Genomic DNA, 24,933 nt, shown 5'->3' on the forward strand with positions numbered 1-24,933 from the left:
GGAAGGGTGGGCAGCGGGAAAGGAGGAGGGGGAGGAAGGGTCAAGGGGGACAGGGAGCAAGGGGTAAGAGGAGACTTGGAGGTGGGAGGAGGGGCGAGCTGGGAGCTGAGGATGATGGAGGAATAGAGTGAGAGAGGGACCGAGCGCAGGGAAGGAAACAGAGAGGGGTCGGGGTGACCGGGGGCAGCAAGGAGGGCGCGCCAGTTTGGGGGGTGGAGAGCAGGGGACCCGGAAGTCGGGGGTAGAGCAGAGCTTCGGGGCCGGGCTCTGGGCGGCCCACCATGCCCGGGCCGCGCGCCCCGGAGGAGCGGCGGCCGCTGCTGGCGCGCGGAGCGCCGGGCCCCCGACGGGGCCGGCGGGCAGCGGGAGCGGCCGTGCTGCTGGTGCAGATGCTGGAGCGCGCGGCCTTCTTCGGCGTCGCCGCCAACCTCGTGCTCTACCTCAACAGCAAGAACTTCAACTGGGCCGGCGAGCAGGCGTCCCGCGCCGCGCTCGTCTTCCTGGGCGCCTCCTACCTGCTGGCGCCCGTGGGCGGCTGGCTGGCCGACGTGTACCTGGGCCGCCACGGCGCCGTGGCGCTCAGCCTGTTGGTCTACCTGATCGCCTCGGGCCTGCTGCCCGCCACCGCCTTCCCCGATGGCCGCCGTTCCTTCTGCGGCGAGATGCCCGCGCCCGAGCTGCGGCCCGCCTGCCCCTCGGCCGGGTGCAGCCGCACCTCGCCCAGCCCGTACTGCGCGCCCACCCTCTACGCGGGGCTGCTGCTCCTCGCGCTGGCGGCCAGCTCAGTCAGGAGCAACCTCACCTCCTTCGGAGCCGACCAGGTGAGTGGCGGGAGGGCCTGCCGGGATGATGGGAGGCCCAGGGGCTGGGAATGGACAGAGCGTTGAAACCGGGGAGTCAGGAGGCTCTGGCTTGAACAAACCGCTTCCCCTCTTTGCACCCAGTTTCCTTATTTGAAAGAAGATGAGGTGCTAGCCCAACCAAGACCAGTGAGAAAGCCACAGTTGGATGCCTTTGGTCTGTGTGCAAGCCCCATGCTAAGCACTTCAAGTGTTTTAACTACCCAAGAGGTGGGTAGTATTGTGCCCGTTTCACAGATAAGGACACTGAGGTTTCGCGACCTCCATCACCTTGTCCAAGATGGCAAAGAGAGCAGGTCAAACAGCCAGCTAAGGGCAGCAGAGCCTTGGGTCCCGCGGGAGCCCCACCTCTCTGAAGCATAGGGATGGGTGGGGGTGGGGTCAGCCAGTTCCTTCTCACCAGGTAGTCAGGGAGACTTGTTGGAATCCAGCTCTGCCCATCGGGGTCCGAGGGCCCTTGGGAAAATGTCCTCACCTCTGAGCTTTTCCATTGTCCTTGGCCAGAGCATGGCACACACAAGAAATGCCTTAAATATTTGCTAAAAGAATGAGTGAATGCCTACCAACATGGTTATATGTTGATAGCTCTTCCCAGTGGGATATTAGACAATAATTAAAACTAATGTGGGATATTATTGAAGCAATCACAGATGGTGTGGATGAGCAAAAACAGGAGGCAGAATGGCACGCACAGTGTGAGCACAGCCACGGCAAGAGACTAGGCGTCAGCCAAAGGGGGAACTGGGAAAAGATGCCTTTTCATGATAAAGGATTTTATTTATCTGAAAGGGGGGGAGACAGAGAGAAAGAGCTAGTCTTCCATCCCTTGGTTCACTCCCCACATGGTTGCAACTGCCAGGCTGAGCCAGGCTGAGCTAGGCTGAAGCCAGGAGCCAGGAACTCCAACTGGGTCTTCCATGTAGGTGGCAGCGGCCCCCAAGTACCAGGGTCATCTGGCACTGCTTTTCCCAGGTACATTAACAGGAAGCTGGGTGGCAGCAGAACAGCTGGGAGTTGAATATAGGATGTGAGTATCACAGGTGGCTGCTTAACCCACTGCACCACAAAGCTGGCCCCAGGGAAAAGCTTTCCAACAGTGGTATGACCAGGTCACTGGACAAACTGCACTTTGCCCCTAACTGTCTCTGTTTTTCAGATTTTCTTTAATTGGGCATATTACACTCACAAGTTTTGGTCATTTATTTATGTATGCATTTATTTTAATGACACAGAGAGAGCTCCCATTGGCTGGATCACTCTCCAAATACCTGAAGCAGCTGGGGTAGCCAACGCTGGGAGCTGGGCGCTCGATCCAGGTCTCCCATGTGGGTAGCAGGAACTAGTTATTTGAGCCATCACCACTGCCTCCCAAGGTCTGCACTGACAGAAAGCTGGAGTCAGGAAGTGGAGCTGGGAATCAAACCCGGGCCCTTTGATGTGGGCGTCCCACCAGCAGCACACCTGCTAGGCCAAATGGCCATCCTGGGTATGTATTTTAAAGAACCATTTCATCCAGCTGGCATCCACTGTCCAGCACCAGGCAGTGTCCAGTGTCCTTGCCAAGTCTGCACTGATCCAGCCTGGTTTGATTCCCCTGAGGATGGCGGTCTGTATGCTGCCAGGCCAGCCCTGGCTGCTTCTCACCCACCAACGATGACATGTTTCCAGACTGGGTGTTCCTCAATATTTTCCAATAGACATCGCCCATCTTTCCCTAATTCTCGTCTTTCATTGACGTCCCACTACCCTTCCCCCTGGGTGGTGCCCTTGACCTCATTGATTAGGAAGAGTGTCAACCATCCAGTGTCCCCCATCTCTCCCTCCTCCTGGTGGCAGAACTGGAAGTCAGGTTCCTGAGCAGAGCCTATCATAGCATTAATAGAACCCCAAGATTCTTCCATTGATTGAGATAATGGACTTTGGGCAGAGAAAGGCTGGGTTCAGAGGCTGCCTTAGAAGGTCGGGAACCTGACCCCTAAGACATGTGGAAACATTGGTAATTTAGGCAAGGATAGGCATAGCTGGATTTGAGTTCCTTAAAAATGGCTCAGCTGCAGTGTGGAAAGGAGATGGGCCAACAGGAGTGGGGGCACCAGCGCAGAGAGGAGGGTGCTGCAGGGGAGGGGCAGTCAGTTAGCCGATAGGGTGTGAGGGGCTGGCACCATCTGGTAGACTGCTGTACCCAGGAGCGTGTGTTTAACACACTTGCTGATTTCAGAAAGGGCCATCCATCATTCTGAACAAAGTGTGTCTGCTCATTCTTTAAGAACTCATTTATGTCCTGCATGGGCTACCTGTCCTCCCCTTCGGCTTTACAACTGTCATATTCATTTACTTCTGATTAATAAATGGAAGGGGCTGCTCATAGTGGGACTCATTCGATTTTCTGCTTGAAAGTCTAGAGCAAGGATTCTCGGTGTGTCAGCGTGCCCCCCCGTCTCCCTTCACCAAGAAGAATCCTCAGAGTCTCCAAGGCAAAGCAATTTTAAGCACATCCATATGGATTATAGTTTTACATTTGGCAAAGGGGGTGAAGTATTTATCTCTCTCATCAACGCAACTGCAGAAAAGAAAGCTTGATAAAACCTTCTTAGCTAGTGGAAATATGTGCTCTGGGTGGGGGACGGTAATGAGTTCTGATATTTGGGGAGTTATTGGAAGGGGGGTCAGTTTAACAATGTACAGAACTGTTTATCTAGAGAAATGACTCTGAGTCCCCACTGCTTTGTGGAAATGCAGATGCCCAGGCCGTACCCCAGTCTGCTGAGTTGGAAACTGTGACCAGGGTCAGGGGGAGGGGAACAGCCAGTGTGCTGACCCACACCAGTAGACCAGAAGGGGGCCCGGGGCCTGATTGTTGCAGATTGATCCAAATCCTGGGTAAAGATTTTCTGCCCTTTTGTCCTTGCTAGGGGGCTTCAAAGAGGCATTTTTTTTTTCACCAGGCCAGACCTGCTCTCAGGCAGTGTCCAGAGCCACCTCTGTGTCCCCTGATTATGCCAATCTTATCTGATTGGGCATATAGCAGAGGGCTGCAAGTTGGGAGAAGGGATGGGCCACCGTACAATGCAATGTTTGCATCTTCAAACTGCAGAGAAAATTCTCAATGAGACTTGTAACTGTTCTTTCAGTAATATGCATACATCATATTTAATAGTGTGGAACACAACTGAGATCTTTATTGGCTTTTTTCCTGGCTATAAAAGTAATGTAGAGTGCAGGTTGCTCAGTCAAAGACAAAGGAATAAATCAACCAGAAATGAACAGAGTGGCATCAGAGACATCTGTTGTGCACGCCGCTTGGTGACAATAAAAAAAGCAATGTGTGTCATGGGCATGCAAAAACAGCTGTGCTCAAATGTCCTGATCATTAACAAGTGACTCCCAAGGGAAGGGTTTGCTCAGTCATTCAACAGTTTATTGAGTGTCTATTTAGTGATCGGAGACTAGGAGAGTGCCAGAATGCCCATCCACTGACCCCAGAAGTGTCTCTCTGGGAGGGAGGGGTGCAGGACAGAGAGTTCCCCTGGACGTGCATCGCCCTCACTCTCAACCCTATCTGGCTGGCAGGTGATGGATCTCGGCCGTGATGCCACTCGCCGCTTCTTCAACTGGTTTTATTGGAGCATCAACCTGGGTGCTGTGCTGTCACTGCTGGTAGTGGCCTTTGTCCAGCAGAATATCAGCTTCCTGCTGGGCTACAGCATCCCCGTGGCCTGTGTGGGCCTGGCCTTCTTCATCTTCCTCTTTGCCACGCCTGTCTTCATCACCAAGCCCCCCACAGGCAGCCAAGTATCCTCCATGCTTAAGCTGGCTCTCCAGAACTGCTGTCCTCGGCTGTGGCAACGACATGCTGCCAGGCAAGGAGTGGGTTCTGGGTGAAGGGGGACACCAAGCCTGGAGAAGCACTGTACTTCCTCTGGGGAGGGTTGGTCCAGACAGCAGACACTGTGGTCAGCCCCAGTGGACAGCCCTTCATGATCAACTGAGGATAACAGTGGAAGTCAAGTTGGTGCGGGTGTTGGTGTCATTGCTGGTGACTCTGTAGCTATGATAACTGTGAGAATGGTCATTTTTTTAAAAAAAATATTTATTTATATATTTATTTGAAAGGTAGAATTACAGAGAGGCAGAGAGAGAGAGAGAAAGAGAGAGAGAGGTTGGTCTTCCATCTTCTGGTTCACTCTCCAGATGGCCACAATGGCCGGAGCTGTGCCAGTCTGAAGCCAGGAGCCAGGAGCTTCTTCCAGGTCTCCCACTTGGGTGTAGGGGCCCAAACACTCAGGCCATCTTCCACTGCCGTCCCAGGCCATAACAGAGAGCTGGATCGGAAGTGGAGCGGCTGGGACTCGAGCCAACGCCCATATGGGATGCCAGCACTGCAAGCGGTGGCAGTGGCTTTACCCGCTATGCCAGGGTGCTGGCCTCATGGTCATGGTCTTGACAGTGATGGTGGTGATATTGATGGGGATGATGGTGTTGGTGTCTATGACAAAGGCAAACACTAGTAATGGGAATGTCAATGGCAATGATGGAGATGATGGGACCAACAAAGGTCACTGAGATATAACACAATTCTACACCCCCTGTTATTAAGTATAACAGAGTCTTAAGAAATCAGCCAACATTGCTCTGCCCACCATAGGCTGACATCCAGGAGGGAGGTTCTTAATGGCCTTGCCTATGTACAGTAGCTTCTTTCTGCCTTCTCCTTTCTTATTTAATTGACTATTAGAGCTAAACACACTTGTCTGCAGACCTTGTAGCTGGTTAGTACTAACAACAGGATCTAGATGGAAAAGGTGAGGAACATGCCTCCCCCAACCTGACATATTGCTGGAGAATTGGTGAGGAGTCATCAGGTACCAAGCAATCTGGCTGCTTTAATTACATACTGCTGCCTAACAAACCACACCCAAACCGACTGGCTTAGGCAACCTTTTTATCCCCTCTCGCAGGTCTGTGTGTGACTGGGCTCAGCTGAGCAGTTCTGCTATTCATTACGTCACTGCCATCACTTGAGGGCTTGGGAGGTCTAGAACATCCACGTTGGCTCACTTACAAGGCTGGCAGTTGGTGTAATCCCAACTGGGAATGTCAGCCAGAGCACCTTGGTTCCCCTTCATGGGGCCTCGTCTTGTGGCTTGAGCTTCTCACAGCATGGTGTTCGTGTCGCAAGAGGAGGGGGCATTCCAAGAAGGACTGTCCCAGAGGGAGGGATGCAGAAGCCACAGGTTTCCTTAAGGCCGGTGAGTGGCTCGGAAGTCCCAGAGCACCACGCTGCCTCCTCCTCTTGGTCAAAGCAGTCACAGGGCCATTCAGGAATCGGTGGCAGGAGAAAGGAACTCTACTGGTTGATGGAAAAATGACATTACATATCCTGGCTGGGGAGGAGCTGATGGTGGCTCTCTTTGGAGGTGATCATAATGTTGCTTCTTCTGAAATCTCAGAGGATAATGCAAGGCTCTTGGGCAACAAGGGATCAGAGACCCCTCAGAACGAAGGGCGAAGGGCAAAGGGTAAAGGTTATAGCACTGGTTGACCTATCCTGCCTCGTAATGATGTTTCCTCTACCCCTGCTTCTCCACTGCTGACCTCCTTGTCACAGAGGAGGAGGTTCTGCTGTTGACTGTTGAGGAAGACAGACTTGGATGACGGCAAGAGGGAGAGTTTGGGCATATCAGATCTGTGACAGCTTCTCCTTGTGTCGGGCCTGGGCTGGAACTCCCCTGGTTCTGTGGGAAGCTGATGCCATGAGTCCAAAAAAAAATCCCTTAAGACTGCTTGCCACAATCCCTGGTCTTCTTCCCCCAGGACTCAATGGGGCCACAGCTCTAGGGTGGAATAGGTCTCAATCAGCCTCCTTTGCTACCAAAGAAAGAGGGGATAATGATCCTACCGACAGTGGTGGTGCCAACAGTGAAAATGTGTGATGGGGACAGTGATGGAAACCCCCGGAGAGGATGATGGTTACTCTCTGGAGGTGATGAAAGTAAGGGTGCTGGCCTTGCTGGTGGTGGTGATGGTGACATTAGCATTGGAGGAGATGAGGTGAGGAGGGCAGAGGTGGTGGCTGTGATTAATGGTGACGGTGGAAGTAAGAATAAATGAAAAGACTGGTGGAGGTGAAAACGGTGGCCCCGGTGGTGGGAATGATGATGATGGTGGCTGCTATTTTATTTGCTGTCACTGTGGCCTCACAGAAACCCCCAAAGCACCCACCTGGTGCCTGACCAGAGGTTTCCCCAGCCTGGTCCCTCCCACGAAGAAGACATTGCCAACTTCCAGGTGCTGGTGAAGATCTTGCCGGTCTTGGTGACCTTGGTGCCCTACTGGATGGTGTACTTTCAGGTAAACACCCTGCCCTTTTGCCCTGGGGGCACCTGGCCCCCCAAACCCTGAATGGGTCTCATTTCTCACCATAGAAGCTCAGGGCATGCAGGAAGAGGGGAGCAAAGGGAATTGCTGCTGTGCTCCAGCTGATGTGGGACCTGTCACACACTACCCCTTTATAGTCCCCTGGGTGGTAGAGCAGGAGGAATTCTGGAGAGGGGCCTGAGGCCCAGCTCCTTGAATAAGTCATCCCACCTGTCTGGGCCTCAGTTTCCTTATGTGTCCACAGCATACAGACTCTCCAACGTGGCAGCTGAGGCTACCCAAGGTCCCATAGCAGGTCAGAGGCAAGCCCAGTACACTGGGCACTTTGCAACCATGGTTTCCCAACCTGGCTATGCCTCAGAATCAGCAGACTACAAGTCAGAATTGCTGGGGCAGTCTCTGGTTTAATAAACATCTCTGGTTTGAGAGCTCCCTCCCACCCCCCATACCACTTCTCAAAGGAAAAGTTACTGCAGTATGTGTGTGTATGTGTGTGGGTGGGAAGAGAGAGAGTCATGGTCACTCCCTCCATAGGCCCATTGGCTGGAGCTGCCAGCTTGCTTCTTAGGGGTGGCACAGAAGGTGTCCATGATGGGACAGGTACATGAGGGCTGTGGGTGCCCCCATGGTCAATTCTGTCATGCTGGTTGTAGGAATATTGACATCCCTCTATCCAGTTGCTAAATGCCCTGAGTGGCCCAAGTGTTCTCCCCTAGTCTGGCCCCTCCTGTGGGAGTGTCCCAGTCCCTCTCTGTTATGTAGTAACTACAAGGGCGATGACTGGTATGGCAGGGGGCCCCCAGGCCCTGGTCTCACAGCCAAACGAGAGCCATGCTGGAGTGGAAGTGCCTGTACGGCTCCTGGCTGTGTCAACCTGTGGGACTCAGCCTGGCTTCAGGGTCAGCTGAGAACTCCCTGTGGGTGCAGTCATGTTGTTCCCGTCCCTGTCTCAGCAACTATTTATCCACGCCTACTCCGGGGACACATAGGGGTCAGCCTTGCTGGGTCGGGGCTTTGGGATGACCCAGCAGCTGAGAGCAAAGTGAAGGCAACACCCTGCCTGGCCGGGTGGAGGGTGGTGAGTGGGAAGGTGGCTGTCACCTGAAGCTTGGAGAGGGGACAGCTTCCCAGCTGCCCTGTGCTCCTGGGAGCTGGGAGTCCCTGGGGCTGGAGACAAGGCGGCCAGCTCCATGCCGGTTCTGTTCCATCCTCACCTCCCTCTGTCCTGGCAGATGCAGTCCACGTACGTCCTGCAAGGTCTTCACCTCCACATCCCGAACATTTTCCCGTCCAGCCCCACCAACAGCTCCACAGCTCTGAGAGCCCAGGACAGCAGCTACAGGGTGAGAGACCAAGTGTGCGTTCAGCCTTGGGTTCATGACAGGCTATGGGCGTCTTCTTTTCTCCACTTCCTGCCTCCTCCTGCTGCAGGGTGACCTCAGCTACAGGAAAAGCACGTGGAGGCGGGCCCACATGTGCTACAGCGAGATACCCTGCTCAGCAACCCCCAAGAACTCAGGCCAGCATCACTCCCCTACTGTGATACTCTAAAGCAGGCCCCACTGCCCACTGTGCACCCTCACATCCCCCTTCAACTCCACCTGTTCCCTCTTCCCCTGAGGCCCTTGACTACCTACAGCCTTACTTTTCACAAGAACTTTCTAAAGCCAGTTCCTTGGTGTTCTTCAGCAATGGCAGATAAATGACATAGTTGCCATTAAACGCCCCGTCCTTGCCAGTGGCAGACATCATTAATCAATCAAGCCATTTTTTTTCATGCTGAGCCTTGTAAGTGTTCCAAGCAGCTACTACCAGTTGACAAAAGTTAGAATTCGAGAGGACTCTATTTGCCCTCCCTGATCTGGTCCCGCCCCCTGGTTACGCAGCTGAGGGTAGTCCCAGAGAGGGGAAGGGGCTGGCCCTGGGTCACTGAGGGTCAGTCTGGAGTGCAGGGCCCCTGACTGCAGCCCAGAGCTCCTTCCCCTCTGCTAGCCTGCCCCTCTTGGCTCCCTCCTGCCCAGATCCCGGAAGCCTGGCTCCTGCTGGCCAACGTGGTGGTGGTGTTGATTCTGGTCCCTCTGAAGGACCATCTGGTCGACCCCTTACTGCTGCGGTGCAAGCTGCTTCCCTCGTCTCTGCAGAAGATGGCACTGGGGATGTTCTTTGGTTTTACCTCTGTCATCGTGGCAGGTGTGTGCAGGATGCGCGCGGGGGGTGGGGGAGCGGGGGCGGCTCTGCTCCAGGCTGATGCCGCTGCCCCTGCACCAGTGAAATCAGTGCCGGCTTCCCCGGGGGCATGGGCTGCTCTGGTCCAGAAACCTCCCCAGAGAGGCCAGACTCCCTTCTTTGGACAGACAGGGAAATGCTGGCAGGGGTAGGGACACATCTTTCCCCCAGTGGGCTGTAAGCCCCTCGAAGGCAGGGATTTCTGTCTTTCTTGGTCACTACAGTAAGTAGCAGGCCCTCAACAAATGTGTGGAATGAATTTTCCAAAGAAGACAAGTAGCCACTTAGTGGTAACTGAGGACTTTTTCTTTTCTTTTAAAGATTTAATCATTTATTGACTTGAGAGGTAGAGTTAGAGAGAGAGAAAAGAGAGAGGTCTTCCATCTGTTGGTTCACTCCCCCAAATGGCCACAACTGCTGGGGCTGGGCTAGGCTGAAGCCAGGAGCCAGGAGCCTCCTCCGAGTCTCCCACGTGGGTTCAGAGACCCAAGGACTTGGGCCATCCTCCGCTGCTTTCCCATGTACATTTAGCAGGGAGCTGAATGGGAAGTGAAGCAGCCGGGACTTGAACCGGTGCCCAGGTGGGGTGCCGGCACTGCAGACAGTGGCTTAACCCACTGTGCCACAATGTGAGCTCTGGGGCTTTTTCTTTTTAAGATGCTCTTCCTTCTTTCATTTCAAAAGGGTTTGAAGTCATTTTTAAAGCAAAAGGGCTCCACTCACTAAGCCTCTCATGCTTTTCACTTAACGACTTTAGGATCCCAAGGGACTTCAGGTCTCTGAACGGGGCGTTCAGCCTCACAGGAGGCGATGTGAGGATTAAAGGAAGTGAGTGAGGTCTGTAGGGCACCCAGAATATGCCCAGAGCCGCAGAAATGAAAGCTCAATAAACACCATTGTCCTCAAGTGTGAAAACCAAACGAGATGGTTTTTCAGCTGTGTGTTTCGTCCTGTTTCATCCTTACAAGAATCCTGGGGGCCGGCGCCCTGGCTCACTAGGCTAATCCTCCGTCTGCGGCGCCGGCACTCCGGGTTCTAGTCCCGGTTGGGGCGCTGGTTCTGTCCCGGTTGCTCCTCTTCCAGTCCAGCTCTCTGCTGTGGCCCGGGAGGGCAGTGGAGGATGGCCCAAGTGCTTGGGCCCTGCACCTGCATGGGAGACCAGGAGGAGGCACCTGGCTCCTGGCTTTGGATCAGCGCAGTGCGCCAGCCCTGGTGGCCGTTTGGGGGGGTGAACCAACGGAAGAAAGACCTTTCCCTCTGTCTCTTTCTCTCTCTAACTCTGCCTGTCAAAAAAAAGGAATCCTGGGAATTTGTTTCCCGTTTCTTGCATAAAGGAACTAGGTCTCAGAGAAGTTCAGTGATTTGTCCAAGGTCACACAGCTTGGCGGGTGGCTGGGGCAGGACTGCAGCCCAAGTCCTCTAACTCCACGCTGAAGGTTCATTCCGTTCCACTGAGAGTTCAGCTATCTCCTGAGCATCAGAGGCAAGGAGATAAAATAGTTAAACTTGGCTGCCAGGTTAGAGGCACCACTGCAATAGTGGATGTTGCAATAGAGAAGTCAGTGAGCCCATGAAAGGAGCCAACTGGGAAACCAAACGTGCTGCCTCTCAAACCCAGCCCCATCTGCTTATCAGTTCTGCGGCTCTGGCCCGGCTGCTTAACCTGTTTCACTTTCTTCAGTTCCAAGCGTGCACACTAAGTGCTTAGCACATAACAGACCCTCAATTAACAAGAGTTATTGATGAGACTTTTTCTTACTGAGCTCAAAACCTAACTCTGGGCCGGCGCCGCAGCTCAATAGGCTAATCCTCCACCTGCGGCGCCGGCACACCAGGTTTTAGTCCCGGTCAGGGCGCCAGATTCTGTCCCGGTTGCCCCTCTTCCAGGCCAGCTCTCTGCTGTGGCCCGGGAGTGCAGTGGAGGATGGCCCAAGTGCTTGGGCCCTGCACCCCATGGGAGACCAGGAGAAGCACCTGGCTCCTGCCATTGGATCAGCGCAGTGCGCCAGCCACAGCGCGCTGGCCGCAGTGGCCATTAGGAGGTGAACCAACGGCAAAGGAAGACCTTTCTCTCTGTCTCTTTCTCTCACTATCCACTCTGCCTGTCAAAAAAACAAAAAACAAAACTAACTCTGAGCTTCCTAACAGCCAGGGCAAAAAGGGAGGGGTTGGCACTGAAATCCTGACCCGCGTTCCTTGCCTGCTCTTCAGTCCATCATTGGCTACTTAATAATGCCCATCACAAAGCAAGCTGTGCCATGGGCTAAGCTGCCTGGGATAGGCCTGGCCCAAATTCTCCCCACCCCCCACTTGCTCCTGAGCAGGATGCCTGGAGAGAGAGCGCTTGAACTACATCCACCACAATGAGACGGTGTCCCAGCTGATCGGAAAGGACCTCTACTACGCGGCACCGCTGTCCATCTGGTGGCAGATCCCGCAGTACCTGCTCATCGGGATCAGCGAGATCTTTGCCAGCATCCCAGGTACCCTGGATCCCCACCCCCGCCCTTGTGGTCATCAGGGACAGAGTCTGGTGAGGCCTTCACCCAGGCCACAGCTGGGTTTCAGGGGAGGCGAATTCAGCAGGTGGCAGGAAGGACCTTTGGGGCAGAGGTGTCAGCATAAGCCAAGCCCCGGGCCTCAGGATGGGGGAAGGGAGGATGGAGGCACGGAGCGGGGGGGCTAGACCTGGAAGTTGGGGTTTTTCCTGAGGGCGACGGTGCTCCCTACCCATACTGCTCAAGGGGTTTGGCAGGGGAAAGATGGAGCCATCTGGCTGTGCCAAGAGAACAGGTGGAGCAGCATTCACTGGGACCATGCAGGAAGCCCCCGGGGGCTGGGCACATTTAGAAGAGATGGAGGAGGTTGAATGCAAAAGATCTGGGGGATGAGGCTGAAGGTGGGCGGAAGGGGCCGGGAGAGTGAGAGCGAGGGTGGTGCAGGCCTGGAGAAGCTGTCGCTGAAATGCAGAGCCCAGGAGCAAGCAGGCAGGGGACACAGAGCTCTGGGGCCAGGTGTGCAGCATCCAGAAAGGTGTTTGGAGAAAGAAGCAGGCAGGTGAGGAGGGGGTGGGAGGAGGCGTGGCCGTGGCTACCCAGACTGTCATCCAGGGACGCTACAGTGGAAGCGCTGGAGGCCTGGGGCCTGGTCTGCTCCTCCAGCGGCCCCTCCTCCTCGTTCCCCGCAGGCTTGGAGTTTGCCTACTCGGAGGCCCCACGCTCCATGCAGGGCGCCATCATGGGCATCTTCTTCTGCCTGTCAGGGGTGGGCTCCCTGCTGGGCTCCAGCCTGGTGGCACTGCTGTCCTTGCCCGGGGGCTGGATGCACTGCCCCGAGGACTTTGGTGAGTGTGGGGGTCTCCCCAGGAGCGGGACACGGGGGAAGGGAGGCTTGGAGCGGAGGTGGGCAACTGCTACCTCCTTTGACCATGGGCAGAGTGGAGCGGTGGGCTGGACCCTTGAAGAGAAGAGGTGCTGGCCCAAGCTCGGCCAGTTGCCCACAGCATGGCCTCTCTTCCGTGGGTCTCAGTTTCCCCAGTGGCCCTCCGAGAGATTCCTTCCTCTGCTGGAACTCTGCCCCTCTGGCTGGAGGATCATCTTTCACGAGGCATTCGTGTGTTTTGAATCTGGGATGCACAGCTTCCTGATGGGGGATTGCACACGCCTCAGGGGACCCTTGGGAGCTGGAGAGCGCCTCCCAGTGTCCTCAGACCCCACCCCTGACCCGGTGCCGACCCCCTTCCCCCAGGGAACATCAACAACTGCAGGATGGACCTCTACTTCTTCCTGCTGGCCGCCATCCAGGCCGTCACAGCGCTCCTGTTCATCTGGATCGCTGGCCGCTATGAGAGGGCGGCTCAGGGCCCAGCCTCCCAGAGTGGCTCCAGCAGGGACAGGGGCTGAACCCGCCGCCCTCCCTCCTCCCTCCACTCCGCGCTTCTTTCCTGGATGCAGACAGCAGCAGGCCTGGCTGTGGTTTCCCTCTCGGTTTATTCTGTACCCAACATTAGCATGAAATGGTTTCCATAAATAAGGGGCCTGAGCCCTTCCTCACAATCTGGTCCATGACAAGGGGCAGGGCAGAGGGGACTGGGCAGGGGACTTGGATCAACAAGCACCAGAGAAGGAGCAGGAGGAGCAGGCCAGGGCCTTGATGGGACCCCTGTCCTTGCTGCCCGGGCTGGCGGCCGACCTCGCTGGGCCACGCAGGCTGGGCAGGGTCAGGAGCTGCCCCGGATCCTCTCCATGTAGTTCCGAAGCTCCTCTGGGTCCTTCAGCCCCATGTCCTCACACACCCAGCGGATGTCCTCCTCGCCCGCCACCAGGATGGACTGCACAGCAGGGGCCCCGACGGGCTCCTCGGGCAGCTGGGCTGGGGGCACTGGTGCAAACGTCACAAACTCCACGCGCTTCCGCCGCCCCCCAGCCTCCTTGCGGGCCAGGGTGCTGGAGGAGCTGGCAGTGCCCTCGGGAGGGCCTGGGGTTGGGGTTGGGGCCTCCCCTCCTCCCCCACTCTCACAGGGGCAGCTCCCCTCCCCCTTGGACGGGCCAGGGGGCCGCCGGTCCAGCTGGCGGCTCAGCTCCTCCTGGTCAGTGCCCAGCCAGACCCAGTTGTGGGGCTGGGGGGAGGCGGGGTCAGTGGCATTGTCGGGGGGCTCTTTGCGCTGATAGCGCAGCACGAAGACAATGCCATTGACGAGGAAGATGAGGATGGCCAGGCAGAAAATTCCCAGCAGGGCGTACATGCCCAGCTCTAGGTCTGTGACGCGCTGAGGGGCAGGGACCATCTCTTCCTCTTCCTCCTCCTCCCCCTCCTCCTCCTCCTCCCTGGCCCCCTCTTCTGCCCGTTCAAACTTGCCCCTCACATCCACACTGCCCCCCGCACTGCCTGCTGCCCGCCGCTCACTACCTATGCTGGGCTTTGTGGCTGGTGGGCCCCGGATGGGGCCGGATGGGAGAGCTGGGGCCGGCGTGGGGGCAGGGGGCAGCCCCAGCCAGGCAGTGCCAGAGGCCAGGGGCACACGGTGGCGGCCCCGCCGACAGGGCTCGGGCGGGTGTAGAGCCACGTGCAGGGGCAGCCCCTCGGCGCCCGCCCCACTCACCACCACCCCGAGCTGGGCGCCCTGCTCCTCGGCTGGCAGGACGGCACTGGGCTCCTCAGCTGAGACGGACAGTCCCAGGTCCCGGCGGTCGTAGAGCTCGGCAGGGGCCAGCGTGTGGTCGGAGAAGGCCAGCCACAGGGAGAGGGCCACCTCCTGCAGGGCACACGGACACAAGCAGAGACACGCGAGGGCACGCACGCATGCACACAGACCACTCCCACAGAGACAGGCCACACGGAGGAGGAGATCAGAGAGAAAACAGAGACACAGGCAGGTGGACAAAACACAGGGAGAGAGGGGACGTGCGTCAATCACCTGTCTGCCACTTAGCCCTGGAGTCTGAGTCATCAGGAGGGTCCTCAGTAAGAGCCAACTAATCAGCCTCCCACTGCCACACTCCAGCCAGCCACCGCTTGCTCACCTCCAGCCACAGAGAGCTCACTACCTCTCAGGGAAGTTAGTCCTCATTCTGAACGCCCTCAGGTTAGGGGTCAAGGTCCCAGGCCCCTTCCTCCCATCCCCTTCGGCCATCATTCCCTGGCTGGCGGTGTTGACCTCATCCCCCTGACCCTCCAGCTGTCACCTGCTTTGGGGCGGGAAAGGCTGACTGTGCCCAGCACGTGGCTGTGACTTCCCCAGGATGGGCAGTGCCCCGGCTCAGGGCCAGCGAGATGCCCATCACCGGCTGCACCCGAAGCTCCAGCACCGAGACCTTGTCATCTGTCACAGCCAGTGCCTGCTCCCCCAGGATGGAGTCAGACAGCGGGGAGCGCACCTGAGGGTGTGAGAAGGAGCTGGAGGTGGGGGGCCTCCTATACACACAGCCCCCCACCCAAAGGCATTCAGTTTCTGCCCCCACAGATTGCCCTCCTCCACCCACCCTCTGCACCCCGACTCTATGATCCAGACACACCTGGATCCCAACCTCACACCCTGGGGGGGAACGTTCCCTCCTCCCTCCAGATGGCCCTGAGATACCCACAGCCCAGCTCCTCCTACCTAGCATTCTCACCCAGTTCCCCAGCCCCACTGCGCTCACAGCTCCTCTCCCACTCAAGCAGGAACCCTTCCGAGGCCACCCGCACACCCTTTTAGGCAGGGGTGGGAGGGGGGGGGAGGGTATGCTCTCCAGCGCCCCCTTCTGGCTTACCTCAATGGAGGTGACACCAGGTTCCCGGCCAACCAGGATGCTGCCGCCCTCCAGTGCGGCGACACGCGGGTCCTGCACGCGGGCGTGCGGCGCCACGAGATGGGACACGTCCAGCAGCCAGTCCGGGCCGAGCAGGTACGTGAGGTGGCGGCCACCGTCCAGCGGGTGGGCCGCAAAGGGGGCAAGGAAGCGCACGCTGGCGCGCTGGTACTGCAGGCGGCAGCTGCGGGCGCGCCTCTCTGCCTCCTCTGTGGCCACTGCGGCCTCGGACTCCGGATCCCTACAGAGGGGTGGCCGGGGCCAGGGCGTCACCTCCACCCCATCCCCTAGAACCTTCAAGAGGATATAGCAGTGAAGATAACGGACAGAAACCTCAAGGGACTTCCATTCTCGGGGGAGGAGCCAGAGACACTGTGTGGTGACTGCAGGTCACCAGCGAGAGCTTGGAGGGGCCATTCTCAAAGTGGCTGGAGGTTGGACGGTGCAGAGGGGCAGGAACACCTGGACAGGTGTTCTTCAGACTTCAGCTGGGTCGCCTGGCTGGGTCGCCGGGGCCCTCTCAGTCCCATGGCTTCCGTAGGCCTCCACTCACCCTTCAGCCGGGCCGGGCACCCTCCAGCCGCGGACCTGCTCCAGGGTGGTGTCGCTGAGCTCGATGCGCAGGGGCAGCAGTGGGGCCCACACCGTCAGCTGCAGCGAGGCCCGGAGCCGGCGCCACCAGAAGTCCACCCGCACGCCCCGCGCTCCCCGGCTCTCTGTGCCAGCCACAAATACAGCATCACAGGCCTCAGACACCTGTGGGAGAGCGGAGCGCAGGTGTGGGCAAAGCTATGACTCAGGTGTGAGCTTTAAGATGGGCCACGTGGGGGGGGGGGTGTTGTGGCACAGCAGGTTAAGCCACAGCTTAGGCTGCCCGCATGCCACAGCAGGTTAAGCCACAGCTTAGGCTGCCCACGTGCCACATTTGAGTGCCTGGATCGGTTTCTGGCTCCTCTGCTTCTGATCAGCAGCAGGTGGTGGCTCAAGTACTTGGATCCCTGCCACCGTGTGGGAGACCTGCATGGAGTTCCAGGCTCCTAGCTTATAGCCTGGCCCAGTCCTGGCTGTCGTGAGCATTTGGGGGTGAACCAGCAGGTGGAAGACTCTCTCTCTCTCTCTCTCCATTTTAAATAGATGAAAATAAATAAACAAAAAAGAGCTACAGCTGAAAGTCAGTTATTTCCCTGTAATGCTCAATGTGGTAACCTTGCCAGTTACTCCAGCTGTCCTTGGTTGAAGATTTTCACCGTACATGCAAGATCTACCCCTCCCCCCCACAGGAACTGGGCCACTTGTGTTCACCTAGGGCTCATCTGGGAGAGCTGGCTGTTGGCACGTGCCAGCCTCTGACACTGGTGCTGGGGCCTTTTGACAACCAGCTAGGTAGGCAGAGGCAGGGGAGGCAAGACAGACCTCCCCACACGAGAGCCCTCAGGCAGGAACACAGGAGTGGGAGCCAAGTGCTGCCACAACTGGGGAAAGACACCTTCTCCACGCAGGTGGCCAGGATTCGTGTAAGTGCGGGTTCTGTGCTTCCCCACTTAGCTCTTCAACAGGAAGAAAGCTATGCCACTCCCCCTCCCCATTCTAACCTCACAGGTCATTATGAGGCTCCAATAATGACAGTAATTTTTACCATCACATAATTATGATATTATTATCTCCACAGCAGCCACTGCTGTGGTTTCACCTCCTGCTCTCTGCTGGATCCTGGCTTTAGATGCTTGTCCTACTTCCAACAACCCAAAGACATATCCCTCTTTAACATTTAGCACGCCAAGGCTCAGGGAAGTTAGAGACCTGCCCGTGATCACACAACTAGCTGGGGAACAAAGATGGGCTTCAAACTAGAACTTTCTGACCCCAAGGGAGATGCTGTTAACTCCCCTAGCTCAGCTCATTTGCCAAGGCAGGGGCCTGAGGCGGGGCTTCCATGACCCCCCCACCTTGACTGAGATGGAGAGGTGGTTGGGGCGCAAGCTGAAGCTGTGGTCTCGCCCTCTCCCCTAAGCTTTCTGGTCTCCAGAAGCTGAGCGTGTGTGGCTGTGCACTCACGTGCTCACACGCGCTGGGCACCTGCCACTCACCTGCAAGACCTGTGTGTTGGCAGACTCGCAGCCGATGTGCTCTGTCACCTCCACCAGGGCGCCCCCGGCTTCCACGGTGACGAGGCGCACAGGGACATGCCGGGGCACCCCAGTCAGCACTGCCGTGTTCACCAGCTCCTCAGCCTGCGGGGGGCAGGAGAAACTCAGCCCCAAGCCCCCCAGCTCACAGAGCTCCCTGGGACTTGGCCCCCAGCCTGCCAGACAGAGACAGAGGCCCCTTACCTTGGCCAGCGGGACGAGGGCTCTGATGTCGCGCTCCGACACCAGTACTTCCCACACCATTTTGTCCTTCTCTGCCTCGGGGGCCTGGCCCGGGTACTCCAGCTGCCACGTGACAGGGCGAGTGACCGCCACGCCCCCACCAGTGCCATTCTCCACCACAAAGTCTACCCACAGGAACTCGGACAGTTCAAGGGGACTGCTGGCCAGAAGAGAGAGGAACTGAGTGCTAGCAGCTGCCAGACACTGTGCTAAGCACTTCCTGGATTCACGAGGTAGGCACTATGATCATCCCCATTTTATAGACGACAAAACTGAGGCCCAGAGGATGGGGAACTCTCCTATGGTCACAAGTGGAAAATGACAGGGTGATTATCTAAAGTCAGGCGTCCTGGGTCCAGAGTCCAAGCCCTTATCCACTGGTGACCCTCTCTATGATCCATGCAGTCACTCAGCCACCTCCAGGGACTCTTGCTGGCTCCCCTGTCTGGCTGGTCCCCTCCCCTCAGACCTCTGCTTTCCACAAGCCATTGGGGTGGCATAAAGCACCTGGTGTCACTTTCCACCAAGGAGGGAAATTCACTCCCAAGTCCCAGGACTGGACACTTGGCCCTCTGAATAGGAACCCATGGAGCTCCTCTTGATTAAGCACCTGCTATGCGGCAGGAGCTGCCCTGGGTGCTTGATGTGCAGTATAGTATCTGACTTCATTTCCACAAACTGTCCGTGATGCATCGTTGTCCCCATTTTGCAGGTGAGGGAGCTGAATGCTGGGGGTCAAGGATGGTGTCTGGCTTGCCCAGGGTTATTCATCGGAAGAGTGTCAGAAGCACGGGGGGTTATGACATCCACGACCCTGACCCAGGCCCAAGCATGACTAAGAAGAGTTTGTAAATGTTAAGAGCCCACTAACGGCTCAGAGGAAGTAGCTCACTGGGTTGGGGGGTGGGATGGAGGTAGCAGCTGAGTGGCAGGAACTGGGTGGCTAGGATAGGCTGGCATCACCTACAAGACCCACAGGCACTTGTACCTGGCATGTGGTGGGATCTGCACAATTGGTGGCTGAATGAATGAATGAATGGATGCTACACCTGCTTTATTCTGCTCTCTTAGAAGAGCTTGTTCTTGTGCTTCGCATGGGGCTAAGGATGCAGTGTGCATGGCCACCTCCCGCCCCTGCCCACTAGTGCTACAGAACCAGCTGTCCCTCCTCTGCCCCCAGGGCCAGGGAACTGCCCACCTGGAGTCTGGCCCTGTGGGCTCCACACGGTGGCAGGTGATCAGGGTGGTGTGGTGCTTAGAGCCCTTGAAACGGTCCAGCTTGGCAGTCCAGAGGGTGGGCTGGGCTGGGAGGGCAGCTGTCACATGCAGCCCCTTCTTCACCTTGATCCTGGGGAGAGGTGACAGGTCCAGTTTGTCAAGGGGGGAGGAGGGGTGCTGAACTGTGGGATAGATCCGTGGCCGTGGTCCGAGCCCCTCCTGGCTATCCTTCAACCCAGGAGGACCCTGCCTCCATGCCATTCACACCGATAGCTCTTCTCCATCCAGCGACAACTTCTGACTCCTCGCTGCCCACAAGGTCAACTCTAAGCTGGCATTCAAGGCCTTCCGGGTTCTGGTCCAACCTCACCTTGGGCTGTGACATCTGTCCATGTGCCACACCAAGACTCTCCTGCCCCATCTACATGGAGTGTAGGCACTCAGAGTGGGGACCCAGGGCTGGACATGAGGTAAGTGTCCTGGAAAGATCTGCTTCATGGGTACGCCAGTGAGTAGAGGAGGGCACGAGAGACAGGGAGACCCCCAGAGACAGGACCCCCACAAACCCACACACGGGAAGGGCAAATCACACTGCGAATCCTGGTCATTTGGACCGGGTAGACGGGAGGTGGGGGAGTGTGCACACGGCATGAGGGCCTCCCTAGCGGGCAGGCAGGGGCTCTGTCCACAGGCTGGGCACATGTGGCAAGGGGGGCGGGACCTGCAGATGAATGACAGGGAGAAACATCCCTCTAGGGGGCATGAGAGCAAGATACTGCATTTTCCCTTTTCCAAGCCTTTTCCTTTGCTGCTACCCTGGCTTGGAGCCCAGCAGCGGCCCTAGGGAATGAGCAGCCCTATTGGACACAGGAGTCTTGTGGAGGTGCCCGAGAGAGGGGAGGCTTCCCACATCAGGGTCTGGTGGATGCCTGTGTTGCAGAGGTCAACGACTCCAGCGAGGTTGCCAAGAAGAGGAGGTGCCCGCTTGGTCCTGCTGCAGAAGTCCCCAGCCCTCCCCATGCCCCAGGGCCCGGTGCTCACCGCAGGGCCAGGAGGCTGGCTGTGAAGTTGTGCCGAAGCAGGACGGTGGCCCTGAAGAGCTGGTTGGGCCGCACTGGCACATCAGGCACCCGCAGAGTCACCGCTTCATCCAGAGGTACCTCCTGGTACTGTGGGGGGTCTGCTGCCCGCAGCTCCACGCTGCCCACTGGGAGAGCCTGCTCCCGGGTGTCCTCCTCCCCACCGGGACCACAGCCCCCGGGGCCCTCGCTGGCCGGCTCCAGTGTGTAGGCCAGCTCGGCCCGCGTGGTGGAGCCCTGGGAGAACCAGTGCGAGGGGAGCTCCAACTCCACCACGCAGGCGCCCAGGGATGGCTGCAAAGACACAGTGCCCAGGGTCGGTACAGAGTGCAGCGGGAGACATTCCAGGAATCTCAGCACGAGCAGGCCCGAAACATACACCAGGTGACACAGCAAGCCAGCTCAATGCCTCACCCTAACCCTGCTAGAACCCAGGACTGGCCTAGTGAGAACTCAGGCTTCTCAGAGTCCCAGAGCCCAAGAAACACTTCTCTCCTGTGGCTTGCTGTGCCGGGCTCCCAGAGAGTGGGGAGAGCAATTGTAGAAGTAACACTAACAATAAAGCAAACTCTTGTGGAGTGACTCTCCGGCTATAAACTGTTCTGACATTCATCTCTTTCACTCCTTGTTCCAACACCGTAGGCGGCAGGAGCGTTACTGGGCCATTTTACAAATGAGGAAGCGGAGTCTCAGAGATTACTTTCCTGGCCCAAAGTCACACTGGTGGGCTTTCCCGGGACTGAAAGCAGGTGCAGCAGGAATGCAGTCAGGTGGCCCAGCACCCCCAGAGCTCCCAGGAGTGGGGTGCCTGCTCCTCTCCACCCCCGGAGCTGCCCTCGGCAGCAGGCCAGCCCACTTACCTGGAAGCGGCAGGCTCGGTGGGCAGTGCCTGCCGCGTGTGTGGCATGCAGCCGGGCACAGGGCAGGCTGCCAGGCCCCGGCGGCCAATCCTGCCCTTTGAGGTGGAACAGGACCCGCGCATGGGGCTGCGCTGGAGTCACGGCCGCTTCCACTGAAACGGCCCGCACGTCCCACGGAACTGGCCGTTGATGAGGTTCAGTGACCCGAGGAGGGACCACCTGGAGGGAGAGTGAGGCGTGACCAAGCAGCAGGAGACAGGAGTAAGATCTGGGAAAACGGGATGCCAGGCTTCCAACCCCAGGTGGGCAGGAGAGCACCTCTATGGGTGCCAGCTTCCCCTTCTGGGAAGTGGGAGCACAGGTGACCCTGGGAGCCCCTAGAAGCACCAGTCCCCCTCCCCTTTTACCTGCTGAGTGGCAAACGGTGGGTAGGAGGCCCGGAGAAGTGGCTGGGCCCTGGGCCAGGGCTGTAGGAGCAGAAAGGTCTCAGATCGGGAGCCCAGAGAGGAGTTGGCAGGTGGGTAGCGGCCCAGCTGCTGCACACGGAAGTGCTCAGGGGCGTCCAGGAGCTCCAGGGCTGCTGGCAGGTGCACTGGGTCTGGGGGGTCCTGGTCACAGCCCACTGAGGGGGATAAGAGGTAGAGACAGGGTGACAGTTCCAGAGCTGGCAGGGGCTGCACTGAGCTTCGTCCTGGGGCACAGTGACGGTGGACAGTGAAGGAAGAAAAGGACCGTGGATGTCCCACGCCCCCAGGATGTGGTGGTGGTGGTGGGAGGTGACACTTGCGTTTCACAGGTGATGTAACTGAAGATCACAGAGCCTCATGTGGCTAGCATGTGACACAGCCCGGGTTTGGATCTGAGTCCAGGACTGGATGCAAGCTTCCGAGCCACTCCTTCTGCCATCCACAGACCTGGGCCTCCTCCCTCCAGCAGAGCCTTCTCGGCGTCTGCTCCTCCCCATTCCTGCCCCCTTCTCACCTGTCTCTGGTTCTCTCCCCGGGGCAGGGTCTATGCAGGAAAAGATAGCGAGGAAGTGGGCTTCGTAGAAGCAGACACCCTTTCTCTGCACCAGGGTCCCCGATCTGACTTGGCTGGGCATCCTCTCTTCCTCCCCCCATGGCATCGCCATAGCAACCCACTCCTTCTTCCCTGCCCTGACTGGGTAGTGGGGTCCAGGAGTGGGATGGAAGGGGTGCTGGAGAGGTCTGCAAAGCCACTTGCCTGTCCTGGGTTTGGGGTGGGAACTGCCAGTCCCAGGAGGGAGTCAAAATATTCCCTCCCCAGAGGAACAGCTGGCTGTACTGGTGAGTACTAACCATTAGCCCCAATCATAAAAACGGGCCTTTTTTGAACACTAACTGTAGGCAGGTACTATCTGAAACATTTCCCATGTGTTGGCTCTTCTTTTTCCTATTAACTCTGTGAACCAGGTTCCACTTCTGTTAATCCCTCTGAGGCAGACAGGGCAGCTGCCTGTGAGCATGGAGGCTGGGAACCAGGTATTAACCACTAGACTACCCTGCCTCTCCCTCCACCACCTCTCTCTTCACCCTGCAGGCTTCATCCCCCTGACTGCGCCTCCCTCCTCCTTCAAGTCCAAGAGTGAATGCTGCCTCCTCCAGGAAGCCCCTCTTGGTGATGCACCCCCCCAGTCCCCTGGGTCTTTGTCCTCCAGGAAGCCCCTTTTGGTAATGCACCCCCCCTCCAGCCCCCTGGGTCCTTGTCACTCAGGTTGCCATCTCTGGATTAATTATCTCCCTGTCTATCAACTAGGGGCCTCAGCTTACTCATCCTGGAATTCCCCAGGCTTCGAAGCTCTCCCCGGAGAAGACTTCCTGGGAGCGTGGGGACCTGACTTTAAGTCCTAGCTCTGGCTCGAGGAGATCCGGCCACTCACTCATTGCCACCTGGGAGCCTGTCTCCTCACCTGTAGGACAGGCCCCTGGAGACCCTGTGGCCGGGAGGGCTCTGCACAGGCTGCCTGGAGGAGAGATTACACAGCTGCCTAATGGATGTGCCCAGGCGCTCCTCCTCTTTATGGTAGCGGCTATCAGGGCTCCCATTGGGTCCCCCGGGGTGGAGAGCAGGTGGCTGAAAGCAACCCCAGAGCCGGCCCCACAGCTGGGCTGCGGGTGGGATGGGAACTGGGTTTCCATCTCCTCCCTGGCTCTCCCTCAAGGAGTCTGTGTCAGAGGCTCCCTCTGCCCCGTCCCAATAGAGCCTAACAAGTGAGTGACTCCTGCTCCCTGGGGTAGCCCCTGGCCTCCCGTCCTGTTCCTACTCCATTGCCTCTATAATTACCAGAGGCTCGGTAGCGCGACTCCCACGGACTCCCATCACCCAGAGCTCAGCTCCGGGGATGGGGGAAGGACGGCAGAGCACGCCTCACAAGCCCTCCTGTTCCTTAGCGTCATTCCCTTTGCCCCCACCCATGCCACCCCCAGGGCCGACCCTCACCCCCAGGCACAGGGGAGGTGCTGTCCCCTTCCCCTAGTGACAAGAACCCCCGCCAGGTCTAAGGAAGGCAAGAATGGGGCCGTCCCTGGAGACTCCAAGGTCGGAGAGCTCCTGGGGCAGGGGGCGGGGGCTGCCTCTCCCGCAAGTCCCCGGCACAGGGGCTGCGTTCCATTCCCGAGGAGGGTGGGCCGGTGAGGGCAGGGATGGGGCCACGGGAGCGCAGCCTGCACACACCACAGACGAGCGGGCAATGGAGACGCTGGCGCGCCCGGGACAGGGGACGCGCCGCTGGGTGCCCCGGCTGGAGCGGGCGCTCGCGGAAGGTGCGCGGACCGGAGGAGAGCCCCTGAGCCAAGCTGGCCTCCGTCGGGAGCTGTCGGGGTGTGCAAAGTGAAGGGAGCCACAGAGGCAAGCGGCCCGGGCCAAGTTACCGGGGGTCAGACCTCGACAGCCCTCAGGGTACGCGGCGAGGTGACTGCGCGCTCGGTTCCGCCAGAGACCCCGCAGGCGCCCGGCGCCCGGACAGCACTCCCGCCGGCCTCGGCCCGGGCCCGGCCGCCCGTCGCCCCGCCCCCTCCTCCCCTCCCGCTGACCTCTCCGAACGTCCAGGGCCAGGGCCACCAGGAGGCAGAGCCAGGGACCGTGGGGCCCCCGGGGGGCCGCTGCTGCGCGCCCCGCCATCGCGGTGCACATCCTTCCCACGGAAGGCGGGGACTGGGCGGGCGGCTCAGGTGGCCGCGGTCCGGCCCGGCATCTCCCGCGCCCGCTCCGCGCGGGCCCTGCGCGGCCAGCTGGGTCCCCGCCGCCGCCCGCCCGCGCGCCCGCCCCGCGGCTGCAGTTCCCAGACAATGGAGCGGGAGCTGTGTGGAGGGCGGGAGCGCCGCGCAGCACATGGGCTGCCCCCTCCGCCCCGCCGGGTCCTAGTGCCCTGCGGATCCCAAACCCCAGAGCGCCACCTGGTCCGAGGCCGGGAAGAAAGCCGCTCGTCCCAGGGGACGGACTCGCCTCAGCCAGGAGGGACCCGGGGTGCTCCTGCTGCGGGGGCTCCCTCTCGGAAGCTCTCGACCACGGAGGGAAAAGCCGCTTCCTCCGCCTCACTGCCGCTCCACAAGCAGCTCACCTGTAGAGGCATCTGACCACCAGGATTCAGACCCTTGGGAAGGGAGCAGACGGGGGAGGGAAGGGGGGAGGTT

At 58.5% G+C, this 24,933-nt stretch overlaps 2 protein-coding genes across 3 annotated transcripts; one reads left to right on the forward strand and one right to left on the reverse strand.

Annotated features, from left to right (window-relative positions):
- The first annotated feature begins 227 nt into the window (after positions 1 to 227).
- Positions 228 to 13,519, forward strand: SLC15A3 (solute carrier family 15 member 3). Its single transcript, XM_062196067.1, has 8 exons — positions 228 to 821; positions 4,431 to 4,720; positions 7,064 to 7,211; positions 8,471 to 8,581; positions 9,260 to 9,428; positions 11,789 to 11,947; positions 12,652 to 12,807; positions 13,212 to 13,519. The coding sequence occupies exons 1-8, from the start codon at positions 282 to 284 to the stop codon at positions 13,364 to 13,366; spliced, it is 1,728 nt and encodes a 575-aa protein (XP_062052051.1). The 5' UTR covers positions 228 to 281; the 3' UTR covers positions 13,367 to 13,519.
- On the reverse strand, positions 13,435 to 24,529 carry TMEM132A (transmembrane protein 132A). 2 transcript variants are annotated; one of them, XM_062196065.1, is made up of 11 exons: positions 24,334 to 24,529; positions 21,688 to 21,902; positions 21,281 to 21,499; positions 20,383 to 20,714; positions 19,322 to 19,471; positions 18,085 to 18,283; positions 17,842 to 17,985; positions 16,308 to 16,510; positions 15,716 to 15,995; positions 15,149 to 15,340; positions 13,435 to 14,718 (listed from the first exon to the last, which is right to left on the reverse strand). In XM_062196065.1, the coding sequence occupies exons 1-11, from the start codon at positions 24,431 to 24,433 to the stop codon at positions 13,684 to 13,686; spliced, it is 3,069 nt and encodes a 1,022-aa protein (XP_062052049.1). In that variant the 5' UTR covers positions 24,434 to 24,529; the 3' UTR covers positions 13,435 to 13,683. The 2 variants fall into 2 exon arrangements, with proteins under 2 accessions (XP_062052049.1, XP_062052050.1); XM_062196066.1 differs by having other exon boundaries at positions 18,085 to 18,280; positions 24,334 to 24,528.
- Positions 24,530 to 24,933: the final 404 nt, after the last annotated feature.

This window comes from Lepus europaeus, chromosome 7, assembly GCF_033115175.1.
Source record: "Lepus europaeus isolate LE1 chromosome 7, mLepTim1.pri, whole genome shotgun sequence".
Classification (NCBI taxonomy): domain Eukaryota; kingdom Metazoa; phylum Chordata; class Mammalia; order Lagomorpha; family Leporidae; genus Lepus; species Lepus europaeus.